Source organism: Calonectris borealis, chromosome 21, assembly GCF_964195595.1.
Source record: "Calonectris borealis chromosome 21, bCalBor7.hap1.2, whole genome shotgun sequence".
NCBI lineage: Eukaryota > Metazoa > Chordata > Aves > Procellariiformes > Procellariidae > Calonectris > Calonectris borealis.
In genome coordinates, this window is record NC_134332.1 from 9,024,149 (window position 1) to 9,045,599 (window position 21,451).

Here is a 21,451-nt window from a genome sequence, read left to right on the forward strand (position 1 = left end):
CACTTAAAGGACTTTGGCGTGAGCTTCGCATTTGCTCCATGAAGTGCAGAGGGGGGGCTTGGTGTTGTGCCGATGGCTGTGGCTGCTGCTGGGGGAGTGTTTACATTGGGGTAGGGCGTTATTTACATCGTGCGGTTATCGGAGCTGGGGGGGGGTAGCTGCCTGGAAACGAACCTCGTATTCGTGTCTCCTGCTCTGCTAACGACTTGAGTCCTTGACTGGTATTTGGGTATTGGCAGAGCGACAGCTTCTTCAGGAGAGCTTTCCAGAATTAGCAAAGCCATCTGGCTTTTGTTCTCCTCTTAGAGAATCGCTTGTCCTTCCCTCCCAGTAAGGAGCCCTTGCTGAACTGCTTGTAACTTGTATCGCGATATGACGCCGACAGGCCTATGGCACGCCATGGTCTCTGCAAGCGCACATGAAATACAACCCCTTGCGCCGAAAAGCCTCTTTTCTAAGAAACAGCCACGGAGTGGCTGACCCAAGGACCCAGCAGTTATGGATGGAGGAAGCACGATGTGGCATTGCCAGACCGTGTTTCCATCCATGGGAGCAGGGTGGGTGTTGAGGACAGCTCGGAGCGGAGGGTAGCAGGGTACAGGGCAGGGGAAGATGCACGGAGGAGGGGACCGCGCTTCCCTGCCCCGCTCCTTCAAAGTCAGCAGCCAGGGCTAACAGCGAGTTAATGGATCCTCGAGTGATAGGAAATTGGGTTCCTCCCTGGGATTATAAAATATAAAGGTTGAAAATTACTGGGGAAATTAATTACCTTTGAGCTAAAGGGCTTATTTTCTTCTTGTTGCTGTCATCAGGGAAATAGGCATGTGGGTTGTCCAAATAATTACTGTAGTTTGTGTTTAATATCAGAAATGCTAAGAGCTTAGCTTTGGGGTGGGGATGCAGGACTAGGCTGACGTGTCGCGAGGGCAGGGTTTCTTGGGTACCTCCCCTCCCAGATGGAGATGCAGTGAGAAAGAGAAACTATTATCAGCCCTTGAGAGGTTTTTCCTTGAAGCCCTATTTGGTTCTAGTGAAACTTCTATCCCTTGTCTGCTTAATTAAACCTCTTCTTTTTCTAAAGAGGGCTCAGAAGAGGCTCCTACTGAGTGCCAAAAGCCAGAGGCAGCCATTCTTGTGGTAACTGGAGCCTGAGAGGGGAAATAGCAGAGGTCTCGCAGCAAAGCTGCCCCGTCCGTTCCTGCAGCCCCTCTGTGCAGGATGGGGAAGCAAACATCCGGGTTGGATTTATCCAAACCACCAAGTATTTGTAGCTGACTCATGACTGCGTGCGAGTCAAGCCACTCTCTTTTTTTTTTTTGAGCCAGACCTTCAACTATTGCCTTCCCATTTTGTAGCGCAAAATTTTTGGAAGCCCAGAGGATGCCCTTTAGCTACCAGTTGCTGGATCTGGTGAGCTCACTCCTGTCCATGGCTGGCCAGCGAGAGGGGTTCAGGACACAGGCACAGGGGCTGGTGGAGGTGATGGGGCTTCGTCTGACCTCATTGCTGCAGTTTGGCTTCTTTTCTGGAGCAGCTGTGTTTAAACGAGGGACTCTGAGATGATGCCAGTACAACAAAGGATGAACGGATGCTCTGAGCAGCTATCGTACCTTTGATGTGGGGTCTCGCTATGCTGGCGGAGCTGGGGGCACGGTGGGCTCTGGGTCACCCCTTGCATTCCTTCTTCGCTGGCTTCTCCAATCCCACTCTTCCTCCAAGCTGTGCAGACAAGGAGCTGCTCGGAGCTCTGGAGCAGGGCAGCCGCTGTGTCCTTAGCAGAGAGCCTCTGTCCATGGGCAAGTGCTGATGACAGGTTTTATCAAGTGGAACATCTGAGAGCTGGCAGGCCGTCTCTGAGATGGGGATTAGGTTTTTTGGAAGCTCACGGGTGGCTGGGATCTCTAAGCTTTCACATCATCATAAAGCTGCGTTGCACCTCTGCCACTCTTAAGCCCCCCGACTGGATTTGCATTTATGGAACCAGTGAGTTTGTCATAGTAAAACTCAGCAACATCACAGTTGCTTCCAATAATTTTTAAGATTTTTTTTGTGTGTGTGTTACAACTGTACATCCTGGGCCTGTGGTTATCCAATTTAAATGTAGGAGTTTAAAAGAGCACATCAAGTAGTATTCTTATGGATGTTAAGAGTCTCTAAGACTTCTGGGGTAATGCACTAAAACAACAGTCCAGTTAATTATTGGTGCGTTGCAGTGAGAGCCCCAAAGAATCCCAGTATTTATGGAGCCGCTGCCAATGCCAGATGAAGTCACTCCGATTATCCTCGCCAGCTGTTTGTTTTGTTGAACCACAGCAATTTCTCCAAGTTACTGAAGTTGATGTCATTGGAAGTGATGTGACATTTTTGCACACATATAGAATAAGTGTTAAAAAATGCTCCAGAAGAGCTTTTCCAGTCTTGTCTGGGAGCTGGCTGCGGAGTTGAATTAAACTGGCTTGATGGAACTTAATCCATAAAGCAAATAAGTCATCAGGCATAAATGGCTTTACCATAAATGTCAGACAGATTCTTACTGGTCCTGACAGTTAGCACTTACATCTGTTTGGAGCAAATAAAAGCCTCGCAATTCACAATCACTTTCATAAATGTGCTGTCCTGCCTCTTCCTCTTCACAGGAAGCTCTAGGAATAAAGGTCAAAATGTGATTTATTCCCCTTTTTAAAAACTAGGTCTTCTGATGCATGAAATACTAGTTATTTTCAGGCAAAAATTTACCTTTTTTTTTTTCTTCCCTCCACTTCAAATTTTTTGTCAAACCAGCAAAGCGCAACTGCCTTGCCTCTGCATGCTAAGGAGTACCCCAGTTACCGGAGCACTTGAGCCCTGGGTGCCCAGATGTGCCCAACTTTTCACATGCCAAAAGAGGACTTTACCCACCGTCTGCGTGGGTGGCTGGGGCTGGAGGACACTGCTGGTGACCTCTCCTTCAAAGCAGTATCAGTGCATTACTGACTTGCTCCCTGACTTAGATACCTCTTTACTTGAAAATGTCTTAAAAACCTAAATGACTTGGTGGGTAAAGTCTTTAAACCACCCTCTTAGTGTAATTGTAAGTTTTCTCTCTTACAAAGGCTTCGTGGAAAATTGGTAGCTGTTCTGTTGCGTGGCAGTGGTGGGGAATTACTGGGATCTTCGTTATCGCTGCTCTTGCTGAAAAAAGCAGATGCTGACATAGGAAGGAGAGGGGCTTGGGTGTTTTGTGTAACCATAACAGTGAAACGAATAGACGCTTGAGTGAGGAAAGGGAGCGGAGCTGGCTGCTGCCTTTGTCAGCCCGCGCCGGGGCTGGGGCAGCTATCTCTTGGTGAAATTTATTAGCGGCAACACACTTGAGAGGACACAAAAGACTTGCGAACCTCCCAGCACGGCTTGCTCTATTTAAAGTCGGCTTTTTAAATCAAAGAAATGGGGCTCTTGACAGCAGAGCTTTGTGCATCTTTTGTGAAGTTCAGATAGTGGGGCTTTTTATTACAGGCTAAATTAGCCCATTTTATTGTTTTGCACTGAGGGATGAGGTCAGTTCACTGGGAATCTTACTAACAAGGTTTTACTCCTGTCTGCTTTTTACAAGTGTTAACACAGGCTATCCACCAGTGCTGTGCACTTGCTGTTAATGAAACAAAGATGAATGGCCTAGCAGCCCCACGAGCTCTCCTTCTTCCTCCACCACTGGGCAGCTCAACCCATGTCAGTGTACTTGAGCTCAGATGCTCCCTGGGGCTCTCGTTCCTCCAAAGTCGGGTGCACTGGTTTTCCTTCTGATTTTGCATGCTTGCACGCTGCTGCTGGAACAACAAGAAAAGGATGAACTCTGCTGGGCAGGGTGATTGATCGGGTTTGAAAAGGAAATGGGAAAATAGTAGACATGTTGAACGATGCTCATGAAGCGTGGTGAGCTCTGAAGGAGCTGTCTGATGCGGCTCACGCTTTTTCCTGGCACCCTTTGTGTACCAAGTTTATTTGGTTACACGCTGATTTTCTCAGGTTCTCAACCCAAAACTAGCAAGAAGCTTCCCTTGTTCGTCCTCCCCTGCTCGCTCAGGGCCAACACTGCGCTTTGGTGTGTGGAGTGAGGTTGGGGTTTCTGCTGTGGCCCCAAGACTTGAGCCTGTGGCTCCTGGGACTTGCAGGTGATGTCTTTCCATGTACCTAAAGGTGCTGCCAATGCCTGGAGCCATCAGACCCAGAGGATGCTCAGCTCCTGTTGTGCTGCAGGGAAGCAGGGTGGGATTGAGCCAGGATTTCTCCCCATGCATAGCTCAGGAGCTGCCATGGGCTGAGACTAAAAGCAAACTCAGCTTTAGCAAATTCTCTTCTGCTTAACCTTTTGCACTGTGTTTAGCCAACATGCCTTTCTTTGCTTTATCTGTTCCTCAAGGAAACACAGTTCTAGTCCTGGTCACTTATAGGATGCAGATTATCAGCTCTCCTTGAGGTGTAAATCCAACCTTATCAGGAAGAAAAAGCTTTCAGCCTTCCTTCCTTGCCTCTTGGAGACAAGTACCAAGTCTGCTTTTGTGGCTGTTTTATTTCAGCTTATCCTAACAGCACCGGACACTCCCCATAACCCTATGGACACTGGGGAGCTTTAACCACCTAAGTAAGAGAAGGGCATAAATGGCTTAACTCGGGTGTCAATGAGGGGTGGGGGTGGTTGAGGTCCTGTGTGCAGAAATAGCAGCTGGAAGGATCCTCACATCATCAACTTTAAGCAAATTGCCTTAGCCAAGTTGGGCATCCTCCACTGGAGGGGGCTCCAAAGGGACAGCCTGTTTTGTTGCCCTGAAGTGCCTTTGAAGACAGGGATGATAATATATGGTGTGAGTAACCCCGTAACACCCCCCAGCTCCTTCAAGTCTCTGCTCAGGGCTGGGCGATGTCCTCTAGGTCACACCACGGCCGAGTTCCCCATGCAGGTCATGTTGTCAGGTGGTGGCCAGAGCTGGCTGGAAGTGGGAAATGTTCTACGAGACAAAAACCTTGCATTTTCTGTTTTCCCAGTACTGCCTGCCCATTTTTGGTGGTTACGTTGAAAAAGAAAAAGCCAGAACAATAACGACAGAGCTGCTCTATGGATTTATTAAAAAAAAAAAAAAAAGAAAGGGAAGGAAAGACTATTTCTCTTTCTTAAAATAGAAAATTGAAAACTGCTTTGCAGACATTTCTGTTAATTTTGTAAAGGTTATTCACAGGAAACAATGACTAATAAGCTTAAACCAATGCTCAATTTTAGGGTAACTTGCATAGCATCTGGGAGTTGCCCAGACGTTACGGTGAGCTGCTGCAGAGATGGATGTGATAACCTAGAAATCGAGGAGGGGAATCCCAGGCAGCTGTAAGCTCCCCCTGCCCCTCAGAACCGGGCGGGATGCGGCCAGGTCTGTGTGGTCTTTGCAACCTTCTTTCCCGGTGAATCTCTGCCAAAAATGTAAACAGCACTTTTTTTTGTGAAGTTGATGGTATACGTTCATGGGAGGCTGAGCTCCCCACGGACCCAGCGGCTGGACCGTGTGCAGCTTGCGTGCACGAAGGCAGATCTGGGCCATAATTTCAAAAATATCCTTTGGTTTTCCACGGGGCTGTTTGCCAGTCTGGCCAGGTTCCGTTTGGAACTTCTGGTTCCTATTACGTGCCCAAGTCATCCTCCCAGTTTTGCTGTAGTGCTCCTTCTTTTTCCCCTGATGCCTTAGCCATGTATTTCTATTATTAAATAAGGTGGTTTTTTTTTCCCCTAATTAAAGTATAAGCTGTAATAATCCAAGTAGTAAAGTCTTGTCTTATGAAACTGTCTACTGAATAAATTGGTTTTTGGCGTTATGGTTAAGCAGTGTGGTGGTTCTTTAGGAAACTAAAGATTTCTGCTTGGACCTTTGGGCTGTGGTGTGTTGTGCTTTGTTCGCTGTATAGAAAGTGGTCTGCTAAGCAGCCTCAGTGTCTAATGAGCTTGTTCTGCACCTGGTTTTCAATAAGCCACTGCAAACCCCCTTCTCTTTTCTCCTCTTCTGATTATCAGATGCATTTTTAATCTCTTTCTATGTCTGCTGCACTGTTGCGGGTGGAAAATCGAGGTGAGGCAAGATGCAGAATGTGGGGCTGATGTCTTTTATGAGACTAACTGATGGGGCGGGAGAAATGGAGAAGTTTTGAGGCCAATAAACAGCTTTTTGGGCTGGGCAGGGCAACTCCAGAGCCCTGCAGAGGACCAGGAAGGAAAGGAGGGGTTTCTTCATTGTCCACAGGACACTGCTGATTTGGGGTGCATAGAGCCATTTTCTCTTATTTTTACTTGCACCCGCCCTGCCCGGGGCTGTCAGTGCTGTTGTATTGTAGGTGTGGGGGTGACCTCTCTACAGACGCGGTTATCTTTTGGGAGGGTGCGTTTGGGACTGGGAGTTTTGGGACTGGGATGGTGGCTTCACACCTCGTGGAGTAGCCTGAGATAAGCGGCTGCTTGACCCAGCCCTGGACATGGAGGGTTTTTGCCTGGCTCATCCCGGGCAATGTGCCCGTGTCAGGGAGGGGGGCCCTGCCAAGTGTTTTGCTTTTCATTTCTTGGTGGTGTTTATCCCTGTGACTGCAGTCTCAGGCTGGTGGCTCCATGTCCACTATCCATCCCCCTGACGCTCTGCCTTTCCTTCTCCGCAGGGTGACATCCAGCAGCTCCTGATCGTGGCGGACCCCCGAGCAGCCCACGATTACTGCGAACACTACAGCCCCGACTGCGACACCGCTATCCCTGACTCCCCCCAGTCCCAGGACCCCAACCAGGATGAATACGTGAGTCTCTTGTAGGGTTTGGGGATGCTTTTGGGGTAGCAGCATCCAGCTCCGTGTTGTGGTTGCAAATGCATTTGGCTTCTTCCTCCCATTCAGCTTCCCTGCAACTCATCTGTAAGGGCTGAGACAGAGCTTGTTTTTAGGGTTTGCAGGTTCTAGCCTTGATTCTTGCCCTCGGGATTTTCCCTTCCTTTCTGCGCTCCTCCCGTTTCTAGAGACCGAGATGAATATTCACTTGGAGCTCAAAAACTTGCAGGAGAGACAACCTGAGCAGAGTGTGAAATACTGACCTTCCCTGGCAGGTCGAATCCTGTCCAAAACAGCACCTGTTTCTAAATTTGAAATTTTAGTGCTGAATTTCTAAAAAGATTAAGCAACTCTTTTTCAATATTCTTTGAAACAACAGGTGTTAAAGGAGGGAGAAACATTTTTGCCCATGTATCTGACATTTGAATTTCATTTTGGCAGAAATGCTCCTAGCTCACCTGTATAAGCTGCTGTGCTCAGTATTTTTTCTACAAAGAGTTAGCCTCAGATCTTTTCCTTAAATAAAAGAAAAGAAAGAAAGAGAAGACTGATATAGAATACCTTTTTATTTCTGCTGCTCAATTAGAAATGTCTGGGTGTGGCTGATTTCCAGAAGAGCATCACCTGAATTTTACACATTTTTAAGAGGACTCAGGCTCAGCTCACAGCAATTAAAGTGTCTGGCATCTTCAACCCTTCTGAGCACCTTGGCTGTGCTCTTGGTCTGATTTGCCGGTCCATGCACTCTCTTGCTTTCAGCTGGTCTCAAATCTGTGGGCTTCTGCCGAATCCCCATGAGGCTGTAATGCTGTCAGCCTGCTCCGGCTTAGCTTTGGGATTGAATTAAAAACCTGAGCCTAGCCGGGCTTTGGTGAGCAGAGCGATGCTCGCAGGCGAGGCACGGCTGCCCAGCCCTGGGGAAGTGCCGTAACCGCTCCGCCAGCACTTGCGGAGAAACAATAAATAAGTAAAATAAAATAGACTTCGGTATGGTCAAAATATGTGGTAGTAGGAAAATAAAACTCTTCTTTTGGAGCCAGCAGTTCAACAAGGGCTGGCTTGTCTTAGGGCTGTGTTGCTCCGTGTAAGAATAACTCTTCCACGCGCTGGCGTCTGCTGCCAGTGAGAGCGATGGACTGGCAAAGAAATTTGCCATGCCCGGCTGTAACCAAATGTTTTGTTTGTATTTCATTTTGAAGAATGACTGACGCCTTGTGGAAAAAGCTGAAAATATCTTGTTTTCGAAGCCCTTCTGCCTGCGGGCCGCGGGTGGATGGGAAGTCACACGGATGCTATTAGTGCAGTCAGATGAGTGAAAATAGCATCCCTGCTTCTCAGAGCAGCTGCGTGATTTGAGTGTTTTCTTCCCCTCTCTGAATAATATTGGATGTGCGACCTGGGAGGTCTCAACAATCTGAGGTTAAAAAAAAAGAATGGTTTTTCTTTTTTTTTTTTTATTGTGTTATCATGGGTGACTGAATTGCTGCAGAGTAGGTCCATCCTCTCTGATAAGGGAGAACGTGCCGCAGGACTGAGAGATGATTAGGAACCTCCTCAAATCACAGCCATTGCCAAAGCAGCCCAGAACCAGGCTCTTGGTGAAGGTTTCACAGAAGCCTATGAACACAAGAGGAAGGGAAAGATTTCACTGTATGGGTCTGCATCGTGGCTTGGCCCCGTTGACATGAAGTAATGTCTAAAAGAGCTGGCAGGAACGTGCTTGGGTGCTGCCAGCTTATTTTCTGCTTCTCATCTTCTCTTTGCAGTACACTGATGGGGAGGGAGAAGGTGACACCTACTACTACGAGTACCCCTACTACGAAGATGTTGATGAAGCTGTAAAGCCAGAAGCACCCACCACCAAACCTGGCACTCCCGAAGTGGCTGCCGGAGAGAGACCTGAAACCAAGCAGGTACCGACGCGGGGTCCTGGCAAAGATGCGTTTGATAAATGGCACCTTTATAGAGGGGGAGCTGGAGAACGATGCAGAAGTCTTTTTTGTTTCTCTGATTCTGGCATTTTATTTCTGCAATAGGACTATCCTGCCCCCACGCCATCACCTGATGGAGGGGACCCCGGCAAGCGGACAAAAGGGGATGCTGTGGTGGATGACCCCCTCGTAGATGAGTACAACTATGAAACCATTAACGAGGAGTACTTCACGCCTCTTCCCTATGAAGATATCAACTACAACGAAGAAGTAGACCCCGAGGGCGGACTCACTGAAAATGCCGTGGAAGCTGAACTCCCCACGAGTACCGTCATCACCTACAATGAGACCGATGTAATTTTAATGAATTTTTTTTTTCTTTCACTTTGTTTTTTATTAATTCTGGTATTTCATAGCAGTGAGAGCAAAGGAGATGTGATCATCTCTATGGTAAATCTGTAAGTGGTTTTTTAGGCAGCTGTTGGAAGAGGAAGTTTCTTATAAAATATTTTCACTCCAGATATTTCAGGGTGTGGAATACAGATATTTAGAATTTGGTTGAAGATAATTTCCCTGAAAAAATTGGTTCATACTGACGTCTGCATTTCCCTGTGAGAAGAAAAATGAGGGTTGGTGTTAAAATCTAAGTAAAAGCATTTTATTTCAAAGCTATTAATATAAATCCTTAAAATGTTAATTTGATGGAGAACATCAATATTTTTCATTTTTGTCATTCCCATTGAATAGCATCTTTATGTTTTTCAGGCTGTAGTTTTTAAAAAACATTTCAACACTGGGACAAACCCTTTATTTCAAACTACTGCATTCACTCAGAGAGAGCCCCTCTGTTTTGTGCACAGATCTGCTCAAAGATGAGATCAGTCCAGATCCCACAGCTGAGGCTTCTGTTGCAGCGATTGCATTTTTAGTTACCCACACTTTAATATGAAATTTCAACTGAAATATGTTGCACTTGAGACTCTTCTATCCTTAAGGTTTGCCCAGTTTTTGCCTTTTATATTGGTGCTTAAATAGATGAACATTGGTCTCATCCTTAAATGAGACTGAGATAAATTGTCATGCAGCTGCATGCTGTATAGCTCACCATGCAAAGAAATAACTACACTAGACAAGGCAAATTCTTTGTTATCCAGGAGCATCAGCAAGGAGAGTCGATAGTGGGATAACGGTTCCTGGGAGGTAGGATGGGACTTGGCAGAGTGCTGTGGTGCCTTCTCAAATGGAGAAGAACTACTTGGTTATGGGACTGTCAAAACTCAAGGCTTTCTGGGAGGTGCTGGAGGGTGGCAAAAGAGATAGCAAAAGCCAGCCAACATATGTGGAGTTGGACCTGGAAGCTTGAATGAAAAGGTGGCGGGGAAAGTGTCCAAGCAAAGAGCTGAGCAGCTGGAGCAAGGCAGGAGGGGAGCCAGCCGCCCCGAGGGCTGGTGGCGTGGCGGGGATCGAGTCCGGCCAACCGGGGATAAAAAAATGCAGTGGAGGGGGAGGTTGAGCAGCCCAAAATGATACACAGAGAGAAACAGAAAAGGCTCCAGCGTATCGAGGAAGCGAGTGCCAACCTCGGGAACCCATGGATGGGAAACTTCTCTGTTTCCTGACAAAGAGCCAGAAATCTTTGGCCAAGCTTGAACTTTCTAATAGAGAGGAATTAAAGATTGGATAGTGTGACCTTAGAAAAAATTGGAAGAGGAAATAAGAGGCCTCAAGGGCCACTTTAGTTGTTAGGAGAAGGAAAGTTCAGGTAGGGAAATACATGGTGAAGATTGGGAAATACATGGTGAAGATTTCATATGCAAAAGCTCAGCCTACTCTCAGCAAAGCATCTGGCGGGGGGACAGAGCAAACTGTCCCTCCAGCAGCTCCAGAAGAGACGGCGTTTAGATGAGGGGGGCTGTGGGACTGCTCCGGGGTGGTGGGAGGTTGCTCCAGTCAACCTTTTAGCTGATGAGCTGAGAAAAGGACACAACTTGTCTGGCTGAAGGAGATTCCCACGCACTGAGGTGAAGGCTAAGACAGTGTGACATAGGGAAGGCTCCCCAGAAGTGCCAGCCTGAGGGATAAATACTCAAGAGGATAGGGATTTCGGGTTTACACCTCGGAGTGGGAGCTAAGGGCCCTGTCTGCAGCTGTGAACTCCTGGGGAAACCAAATCCTTTACTGCAGCAGCAGACCAAGCTGCTGTATGAGCAATATGGAAGTGAGGATCAGGAGCTCGTGTGTGTAATTGTCTAATACCTGCTATGAGAAACAGGGGTTCAGTGGGAGAAAGACTGCTAAAGTGGTTGGAGAAGTTTATCTGCTCTTTAAAAAAAAAAACCCTCAAGTTTTTTGGCTAGTTTAGGAAAAACATAGTGCTCGTGGTCATGAGTAAGCGTGGTGTGATTTCACATAGTCCCAGGTTTCTGCCGGCAGCCAGGGACGGCAGCGGAGCCCCCGCGCTGTTGCACAGGGGTGCAGGCATGGACTGGGGGGAGATGGGCTGGGACACTGGGCGTCCCCTGAGCTGCTGGCTGTGCCAGCCCTGGCCCTGCGCGCTGCAGGTCGTGGAATCAAACGGGATAACGTACGTCTGGTGCAGAACAGTTGTTTTTAGCACCTCTTCATAGACCCATTGCAAGAGTGGGATGTGTCTGTTGCTGTTGAAGTTCACCTGTCTCTATTTGGGGAAGACTCTAATTCCTACAATGGGAATTAAAAGGGGATTTAGTTTTACACAAGTGAAACTTTGTGGAGCCTGTGTGCGAGCTTTTGGAGGCAGGCGTAGTCGCTGAACTCTCCTGGGCTTGGTTTTCATTACGGCTAATAAATGCTAGTGAAGCAATTCCGAGATCTAGTAGGCAGCAACACTCCCGCGAACAAGAGGAGCTGGGCACAGATATATTTTGTTCACTGCCTGCTATTTATCAGGCAGTTTGCTTTACCTGTCCAGATGCATATACCAGGGCTTCGTATCTGCATTGCTTCTCAAAAGGGAAGACTAAAAGGTGATTTAAATGAAGCCGTTATCAGCAGAGGAGAGTCACAGTATTTTGCATGCTGATTTTTGGACCTCCTCTTTTCTTTGTGGACTGTTTTCTGATTCAGGTTGTCTAACAGCATTGTTAAGGAGATTATTTTTAGGTTTTTGTTTTTTCTCCAAAGCACCTGCAAATCTCAGCATGGAGAACTTTCCTCCTTCTCTGCCTAGTTATTCAAAATACCGTATCTTTCCATGCAAATTGACTTGGGGACATTAATCAAAATACCAAACCAGACATTTTTGATGTTCACTTCAAGAAATGCAATTTAAAAAAAGCTTGCTATATGTTATCCCCAAAAGCTTTATAGCAAGATAAAGAGGTTTTAAGGTTTCAAAGCGCAAACCTAGATAAAAGATTTCAAACAGGATAAAAGATGTGTGTGATAGCACTAGATCCATTTGAACGGTACAAAGGAAAAATAATGTTAACTCTTCCAAGTTTTCTAATTGAATAATTGCCAAACTATGAATTCTTCAAAGACCAGTTGGTATTTGCAGAGGAAAAAGAAGATGGGGAGGCAGAACGATGATTACCTTAGCACTAGGCTTATTCTTACTTTAAAACCTCTTGAATCTAGGTACAGGTGTTCATGCTTATGGGTTTGAGCAGTTTTGGCATAGAAACAGGGTCTGGAAGTGGTGGTGGCATTTAAGTGATTTTGAATTCATGGTAGTGAGGAGATAATTTCTCTGGGAATCACTGGAAATAATTTAATTTATGGACCATTTTGGTCATTACCTGCATAGGAAAGAAACAAACAAAAAAAAATCATCAGCACACGTTCTTCTTTACAGTGCTGCAGAGTAAAGGATGCCAAGAGATGGTTGTCTGCCAGGCTGCGAGAAAGCACAGGGGTATGGAGAGAAGCGAGGAAATTCTGATACCTGTCTATAGATGTCCTTGCTTGTGGTCCATAGCATCTGTTGCTGTAAGGGTTCAGAAAGGATTTAGGGATTAATGCATCAGATTTGTAAAAATTTCTGCTTCTGCTCTTTGGACAAGCACAATCGCAACTTGTATCCCAGACTAAACAAACAGGAGGTTTTTGTAGAGGCGAACTTGGATTTTTCCACGTTTCCTCCTGTAATTGGATACTCATAATGACACATTGCATTTTTGATGTGCATTTTAAATACTGGACTGGATGTGTGACTTTTCATGCTTATTAATCCAGTGTCTCCAATATCGAGGCTGTGAGAGATGAGTAAGGCTTGGAGTTTGAAGCTTCTACTCCCTCTTTCTTTAGGCCTTAGAGTTTGCAGGGTCCGCCTGACATGAGCTGTTGCTTTGTGCTGTGTTTTGTTTTCCTCACTCAAACTTTTACACTCACAGTGTAAAAGTGTTATTTCAGGGATTGACAGAGAAAGCCAGGGTGTACACTTTGACATAAAGATCCTCCCATCCTTCTTGCCTTCTTGGAGGTCACTGGAGACCTTTAAAACTCCAGAATTTAACTTTTCTTGTGCTTTTTAATAGCAACTATTATTATAAAGCATCCTCACTTTGCCAAACCACAGTCTTCCCCTTATATTTCCAGCATGTGCAGCCTAGAGAGATTTGCAGCCTGACGTGTTGCTGCTTTTTTGCTTCCAGGCTGCTCAAGGAGGAGACGACCTGGATAAAGATTTCACCGAGGAAACAATAAAAGAATATGATGGGAATTATTATGATAACTATTATGACCGAACAGTCTCTCCCGATATTGGCCCCGGCATGCCTGCTAACCAGGACACCATCTACGAAGGGGTAAGAGAGTTAATTTTCCACCAAGGGTAAGCCTAGTTCAAAATGTTTGTCTTCCCGTAATTTATGGCATAGAGATTAGCAATGCAAAAGCCAGTGAGAGCATCTCGCTTGGATTCATCCACCTGCAATGCGTGTGTTTTGCACAAGGCGAGGAGGAGGTGCCGCGTTTCTTTTCTACACGAACGCCAGCAGTCCCTTGGTTGCAGAAGTTCTCCCAGGATCTCCAGTTCCTGCTCGGAGTGGTGATGCTGATGCAGGCGATGTCCTCTTTGACTGTCTGGCTTTGTGTTTCCCTTGTGTGCTACAGATCGGTGGCCCACGGGGCGAGAAAGGACAGAAGGGGGAGCCTGCGATTATTGAGCCGGTAAGGATCATCTGGGGTTTTGGTGTAGTTTTCTTTTTCCCCCAAGGAAAAAGGTACAAGGGGTATGTTCAGTGTGGCTTGGTGCTCTCAGTGGTACAGCTGGGAGGAAATCTTCCCATGGAAGAATTACTTGGTTCATTTAAAAACTTTTAATATAAAATACTAGAATTATTTTTTTTTAAAAAACTTCAAGAAGCAACCTAAATTATGAAGGAAGTGCAAAATTTCCCGTGAAATCTCTCATCTACCAAAATAAAACCTCGGCCTTTTAGAATTGAAGCATTAGGCAGAGGGCACGTCTCTCCTCACTTTTGAAGTGCCCCTGACTCGGCAGTGAACCCGCACCCCCAAGCACCCGCAGCCGGTGGCCAGGTCATATCCTGACCTGAACTTGCAGCTTGGGGCCGGCTTTAATTGTGCAACTAATGGGTTCATCACTGTGGAAATAAAAGGGTTCTCCCTGCACACAGCTGTGGGAGAGGAGGGGTTTGCTCCTGTGCCTGCTCCAGGGTCCCACCAGCTTTCCAGTTTCAGAGAAACCCTGTGTTGTCCCGGGAGTGGAACCTGGTGCTCTCTTTCTTTACGATTCTGCCCTGGCCTGTTTCTGAGGTTGTTTTTCTTTCTAAAGAACGGTTATAAACTTGCCTGTGCCCTTTGCAGTCTGCAAAACATGTGGGTGCCCAACTGAGCACCCCCTTAGGTGAGGATGGAGCTGCTCCCCAGCTGCCCTTGCGGTGGGGACGGCTGGTGTTTGCTCAGAGGTGCCCCTTGAGCAGAGCAACAGCCTGGTGGTTGATGGCCGTGTGTCTGTCCCTCGTTGCGTGTCAGGATGCCGAGGTACCCCCATGCCTGCTTCTCCCTGGGCTGGAAAATGGGGCTTCGGGTCCTTGCAACCACCTTCCCTGAGCCTTGTCCCCAAAGGGCCGAATGCATGCTCGCTGCACACCAGCAACTCAATTAACCCACTTTTCCTTGGCAGAGGGCCAGCGCGGCGTCCAGTGTCACGACGGCACTTCCCATCCCTCGCAGGCCATTATTTTTCTTTTAATTCTTCCTCCCTTTCCTTCTTTGCCTGACACTTTTGCAGATAGCTGGGCAGGGAGAAGCTGGGGGTGCAGCAGCAGGGCTTGAAAAGCCTGAACGAGTGCCTTATAAAAGCATTTCCGACCTTTCCTTCCTTCTCTTCCTTTCTGGATCTCGCTTGCACTCTGCAAACAAAAGGAGGAGCGAGCGATTTGCTTATCGGAGGTGTGGGAAGGGTGGGGGGCAGCTGAACCCCATGAAGTCGATGGCAGAAACCCAGCCTTGCCCTGTCCAGAACCAATCCGAAATGCCACAAAGTGAACAAAATAGTTAAGTTTAATCATCCAGAAAGAATTTGGCTGCCTTTGGTATTTCAAAACACTGGAGCATGTATAGCTTTTGCCAGAAAGTAAACAAGACCAAATGCCGCCTTTTCCCTTTCCATGCAGTTCCTCTTCAGCAGAGGGAAATTCAGATTTGCTGTGCTCTTTAGCTCTTTTTTTGGTGGGTTTTTTTTTTTGATGGGAACTGCAGCAGAGGGGGAATAAAAATCAAACGCAGAAGTCGGATTCTGCTGGATTTTCTCTCCTTTTCATTCAAACCGCCTGGCCTTCAATCCTTGCTCTGTGCTGACGCTCGCTGGAGGCAGCGGGGCAGCACAGGCGCAGGGCGAGGAGGGATGCAGCCAGGGGTGGCTGGGACCCCCCCATCCCAGCTCTGGAGGCTCCAGGCTGCCTTTGCCTCCTCCAAGCCCTCTGTTCTTCGTGGGGAACCCTGGTGCTCGCACCTGCCTTCAGGGAGGGCTTGATCAACCTTTGCGTGGCACCTTTGTGTGTTGCAGCCAGCTTTTGGGCTGTTTCTGTGATATTAGCTTTGCTTGTGGGTAGTACCTGGGTGTTGATTGAGGAGAAGCAACACCCTGTTTTCCCCTAGGACAGTCCTAAATCCATGGTTTGCTTGCTACCCCCAAGGGATTGCCCTCGGTGGCATCCGCGCACTGGTCCTGGTCCCAAAACCCTCCCACATTTCCATCGCTCCTCTTGATGAGCAGTCATGTAAACAGTGGAGGCTTCTTGCTGAAGAGAATCTCCAGATGTCCTTAAAGCTAGAGCTCAACATAAACCAACAGATAAATATGGGAAGATGCCAAGTATGTTTGCATGGTAAATTGGCTAATTAGCCTAGACTCTTCCCCCATGTGGAGGAGCGTCCCGAGGCTCTGTAGCCGGCCATGGGAAGCAGAGCCTCAGAGCTGTGCATGCTCAGACCATGGTAATACTGGCACCCAGCAGCCCAAAAAAGTCCTGGGGAGACCTATGCGGGCCGTGGCTCTCTGTACCAGCCCAGAGACAATTATTAGTTTCTGGTTTGGAGCCTGCCGCACCAAAACGTGCCATCGTTGGTCTCATCAGGGATGGACCTTGGGGTGTCCATATGGGAAAAGGTTTGCTGGGACCTCTTGGGGGTTTCCTGTGCAATGTCCTCATCGCGTGTCTGAAAAGGAGCCGGTGCTTAGTGGTTGTCCTGGGGGACACCTCCATCAGCATAGCTCTCCTCTTCTTGGTAGCCTCCAACAGCAAATAGCTCATGCTTAGTGCAGGTTGGAGGAATGTTGTGTAGGGTTCACCCCTAATTCCTACCCAGAAGAGAGCAGTGTCTCCATGGCAGACAGTGAAACCGCTGTTAAAGTGGGCATGGGGAGAAGTCCATGACCTAAATTCTTTACTGATGAAGAACGACTGCACAGGCGCTTCTGTGATGACAGCAGCAGAAAATTTCCCCTAACGCATCCAAATGAAGCGGAAGCCAGATTTTAAATGAGGTGGTAATGAGTAGTACGGACACTGAGAAACACAGAAAATAGTGCTGGCCATGCCTTAGTGGTGCAGAAACATGCATCCCACTGGTGGAAGCAGGGATGGTTTGTGGCAGCATGTTTTACCCTGTTTTTTGCTCTTCTGGCTTTAGAGACTGTGGCTTTTAGGGCAGGAATGCCTGGATTTTCCTCTAGATATTTCAGATTTGTTCAGCTCAGCCCTGTCTGCTGCAGTGGCTGCTGTGGGGTCTGCCGAGGCTTTTGGCGCCGGAGCCTGAGCCCAGGAGACCGGCAGAGGGTGACCTGTAGACAAGTCCCTGCACTTGCTTCCTCCGTGCTTCTCCCATATGAGCTGACTGCTTATCTACAGATTTCTACAGGCTGATTTCATCCCATGGGAGAAATGTCCCTGTTTGCTACAGATGAACTGGCAAGCACTGGGAATGCTTTGGCTTGACCTGGGTGGTGCTGGGGGCACGGTCACTGGTCCAGAGATAAAAGGGCAGTGCTTGCTGGGGTGCTCTTCCCAACAGATCGTCCTGATGGGAAAGCATTTGCCAGGTTTATTGGGAGGCTTCTTTCCTGCCTCTTACATACCCATGAGGGAAGGAAAAAAAAAAAAACCACCTCAATTCTACTGAGTACATGACAGACCTGATTTAAAGTTATGACAAAATATTTAGATTAAAAGGAGTGGAATAACATTATTCTACCATTTTGCCCACACAGTGATTTCCTAGGTACACAGAGTAAATCACAGCATGCAGTCTGCTGGGAAAGTAATTTTTTTTTAAAAAAAACACCTTGCAATTTGATTATTAACTTTTTTAAGCTGCTTGGGTCTAGAAACAGCTTCTTCCTGAAGAGGAGCTCTTCTCCTGCTCCAGCACCATCAAGGCTTGCAGTGCCCCAGGGTTTGCCCTTTGCCTGGCCATGAGCTAAGGGAGAAGGGCTGTGGTTAGGAAGGTGGTGCTGGGGCGAGGGTGGGCTTGGTGCTGGGGGAAAAGGCTGTTTTGCTGTGCCCCGTGTGATTCAAATAGACGGTATTTGGCTTTTCACTGGGCAGTGCCTTTTGTGCCTCTGGCTACGGGAACATAGGAGATCTCATCCAGAGAGAGTGGAAACCCTTCTGCTCTGGGATGCCTTGACCTAGCAGCAAGACCTGAAATATTTAAGAACAGATAAAGCATTGGGCTTTCCAGCCCTGTAGTCAAAATACCTTTGAGGATGTGTTAATCACTTGTTAATCACTTTTTTTTCTTTCTCTTGCTTAGGGTATGCTGGTGGAAGGCCCACCTGGTCCCGAAGGCCCAGCAGTAAGTGCCACTTTGTCTACACCTTGCACCGAAGGATGCGCGCGGCTCCGGGGTGCTGGATGCATGTGGAGGGCTCGGCACACAGCTGTTCCCGGTTCTATTGCTTCCATATGCCGTGCATGTGTACGGAGCGCTTCGGGGTCGATTTTCTGGTGCAAAAATAAACAGAAAGCTCTTATTCTTTTCCTGCTTGTTGTACAAATACGTTACAAATAATACCACATTTTCCTTTAGTGGCTTATTTTTTTTTGTCTTTTCTATGCTAGGGCCTTCCAGGACCTCCAGGACCAACTGGACCAGTGGGCTTAATGGGTGACCCTGGGGAGAGAGTGAGTACCCATGTTTTTCTTCTCTTTGGCGGAAGCCTTGGGTCATTTTGTGTGCGCAAAGTGGGACTGTGGTGTACCACCAGAGCCCTGAAATACTGCTCATCCTGCAATAGCAATCTTCTCTGAGTCAGCCCCCAAAGGAGCCTATGGTAGGGTACAGGGCAGACCTTTGCATCCAGGGGCCAAGGGTTGGAGAACACCACACTAGTCAAATGCATTAAGCAGTTTTCTCCAGGTTAAAACCAAGAGTAAGGCTGACAAACCCTCTGCTCTCTGTCTGCACCCTTTGGCATGTGGTTGCTCGTTCCAGTGTGGGAACTGGGCTGTGGCACTGGGAAACCAGGATAAGCAAACACACAAAATAGCTGTTAGCATGGTAAAATGAAGTTCAATGGCCATTCCGCGTCCTCGTTCCAGCTGGTGTTGAGTCCTGGTAGAGGGTTTGGTTTTATTTGGGTTCAGGATGATCCCAGGATCACGCCAGCCCCCCTGCTGCTGGTCTTTCCTTACGCTTGTTTTGTGTCCCAGACCGCTCCCGGTGGGAAGGTGGCTCTTGTGCAGCACTCGCCTTTTCTGTAGGTGGATTATTGGTCTGTACCAGTGAGCACTAGAGACTGATTTATGTGCTTTAGCAACGCAGTAACTTAGGTTTTGCGTGTTTGGTTTTGATGTTACTTTAAATCAGTTTTGTCTATAGCAGCCACTGCTTTGTAAACTGCTGCCTGCTGAAGCCTCCAGGCTCGGGGTGCCTCATTGAAGGCAGCTGCTCCCAAGCTCTTTTGTGGACTGTGCCCCCAAATCTCCCATAGTTTAGCACTTTGGTCAGAGTGCATATTTGTTATTGCTGAGTCCTCACCTGGGATCAGGAATGACCCGTGTTTTGGGAGCTGCTGAACTCAAGCCTCAGGTCAGTAAATGGTGCATAAACACCATTCGAGCAGCAATCCGTGTGCCTGGCAATGCCGAAAATTAAAACCTGCCCTCCTCGCTCCCCGAACCGAGCCTCTGAAACAACCCTCATACCAATACGCTCCTCATTTGCTTTTGTTCACCCACAGTTCAAGCCTATTCCCCCTCCCCAGCGGAGGCAGCCAGGCAAGCGAGTACCTGGGGGTGCACAGCCACTGCTCCCAGCCCTGCACCCAGCAGGAATTTTGGCCTGACATCTAGTGGAAGATTCACCATAGCACAGACGAGCTCATAGCACGGAGGCTGAGGTGGGATCAGCCTCGGCTGCCAGAGCAGCTCAGTTTGGGTCTGAAACTAGAGGAATGCACGCAGTGCCCTTGAGCAACACTGGTTTGGGTGATGGAGCACCAAAATCGGGGCTGTGCTGGTGGGAGAAGAGCGGTTCCTGTCTCGATGCAGCCTAGCGGAGCGGCGTGCAGGGCTGCAGGCTGGTGTAGCAGCAGCACGGGGGATGTGTACCAGTAATAGTCATCTTGCATGAGTAAATTCATTGATTTCAGCAGGTTTGCGTGAGCAAAACAAACGGAGCTTGGAGCTTGACACTGTTTTGGTGCCTTGGTGCCTCTCGATGTTGAGCGTGGTAAAGTACGTGTTCAAAATAGCTTCTAGTGTACTGCTGTTTCATCTGGGGAATGGGGCTCCCAGCAGCCCTAATGCCAGCCTCCACCCGTGGCTCATTTGTGGCCTGGGGCATCCTGACACTCCTGTGAGCAAAAAGGGCAAAAAATGTGCCTACAGGTGGGTTTCTGAAGGCAGGCTTGGTTGGAGGTCTGTTTTTCCAGAGTTTCTCCCGGAAAGCACAGGAGGGGAGAGGAGAGCAGCAGTGACGCAGAGCACAGGAGATGCGCCCAAACACGCAACATCCCGCTGCTGTCAGTGCTGTCACCCAGCGAATGCAAAACACCATTCCGAGGAAGGGAGCGCTTATCAGCAAACGCTTCCCTAATCTGAGCACTGAGGTCCTGAGCACATTTTTCTGGCAGATAAGGCAGCCCGCTACCCGTGGCAGGCACGCGTGCACCGCAGCATCCTCCACCCATCCAACAGTTGGTTTCCAGATGGGGAACCGCATCCCGTTTGACTCCTAGGTGCCTGGGAAGGATAAGCTGGGGTGACACAGGCTCTCTGGGCTTGTAGGGCTTCCTACTCTTCTGGCAGGTTTTGGTTGAATTCTGCCTGGACAAGGTGGGAAAAGCTGATGATCAGGTTCAAATGGGAAGGTCTGGATAGATAAGGGGTGTTGTGCTCTTCTTATGTGTGTCTTACCACAGCTAATTGCTGTAACTGCTGTTAAGTGTTGTGGCCTTGCTTATCTTTTTTTTTTTTTAACTTTTTTGCCTTAATTGGGTAACCTAAGACCCAGAAAAATAGGAGGGAGAATTCACTCCATTGCAGAAGATCAGAACAAGATCTCTGCACTACCAAGCATCCCATCTTAGCCTTGTTTTTAGTGCTGGAGTGATGCCAGAGGTTTGCTGTGGCTTCCTCTGTGGTCACCATCAGGTGTGCATCAAACCCTCTGGTTTTCATGTCGTCTTCCGCCTGGCCTGGCCGTGGGCACGACAGCACCAGCTGAGGCACCTCTGGAAGTGACCAAGCACGGTTATACACTAGGGCGCAGGAAGGGATGTCTCAAAATAGGAAACCAGCCATTAGACAGAAAGGCTGAATATTTTTCCTTAAGTCCTTCCTGCATGGGTTAAGTGGAGACTTGAGCCATTGTGCCTTAACTTGCAGAGGCCTTTTTTCTAAGCTGGTGTTTACCTGTCCCTTCTCCCAGCTTTTAAAATCCAGCTGTGTTCCCTTTTCTGTCCTATGTACCCTTGAGCTGTTGTCCTTCCCTAGCGCTGCCCTTGCTGTCATTCCTCTCCCACCCATCGAGGTGGTTCTCCATCCCACCTGCTTGTCAGCAATAAGCAAGAGATGGGAAACTGCCCCTCTGCAGTTTGGTGCTCTTCCAAATTACCCATCCCATGGGGTGGATTTGGGACCCCCCGGGGCCTGGCTGCCTTCCCTGGGGGCACAGGCAGGAGGGGGTTGTGTTCCCAGCTTTCCTGCCTGCTGCAGGACAAAGCAACCAGCTGGCTCCAA

General features: G+C 48.1%; 1 protein-coding gene across 1 annotated transcript in view; it reads left to right on the forward strand.

Annotated features, from left to right (window-relative positions):
* COL5A1 (collagen type V alpha 1 chain) overlaps positions 1-21,451 on the forward strand; it is a 123,914-nt gene that overhangs the window by 29,411 nt on the left and 73,052 nt on the right. The window contains exons 5-11 of the mRNA XM_075171009.1: positions 6,667-6,798; positions 8,592-8,738; positions 8,862-9,110; positions 13,391-13,543; positions 13,851-13,907; positions 18,021-18,062; positions 18,329-18,391. Of these exons, the coding sequence (XP_075027110.1) occupies positions 6,667-6,798; positions 8,592-8,738; positions 8,862-9,110; positions 13,391-13,543; positions 13,851-13,907; positions 18,021-18,062; positions 18,329-18,391 (843 nt within the window). The remainder of the gene's footprint in view (positions 1-6,666; positions 6,799-8,591; positions 8,739-8,861; positions 9,111-13,390; positions 13,544-13,850; positions 13,908-18,020; positions 18,063-18,328; positions 18,392-21,451) is intronic.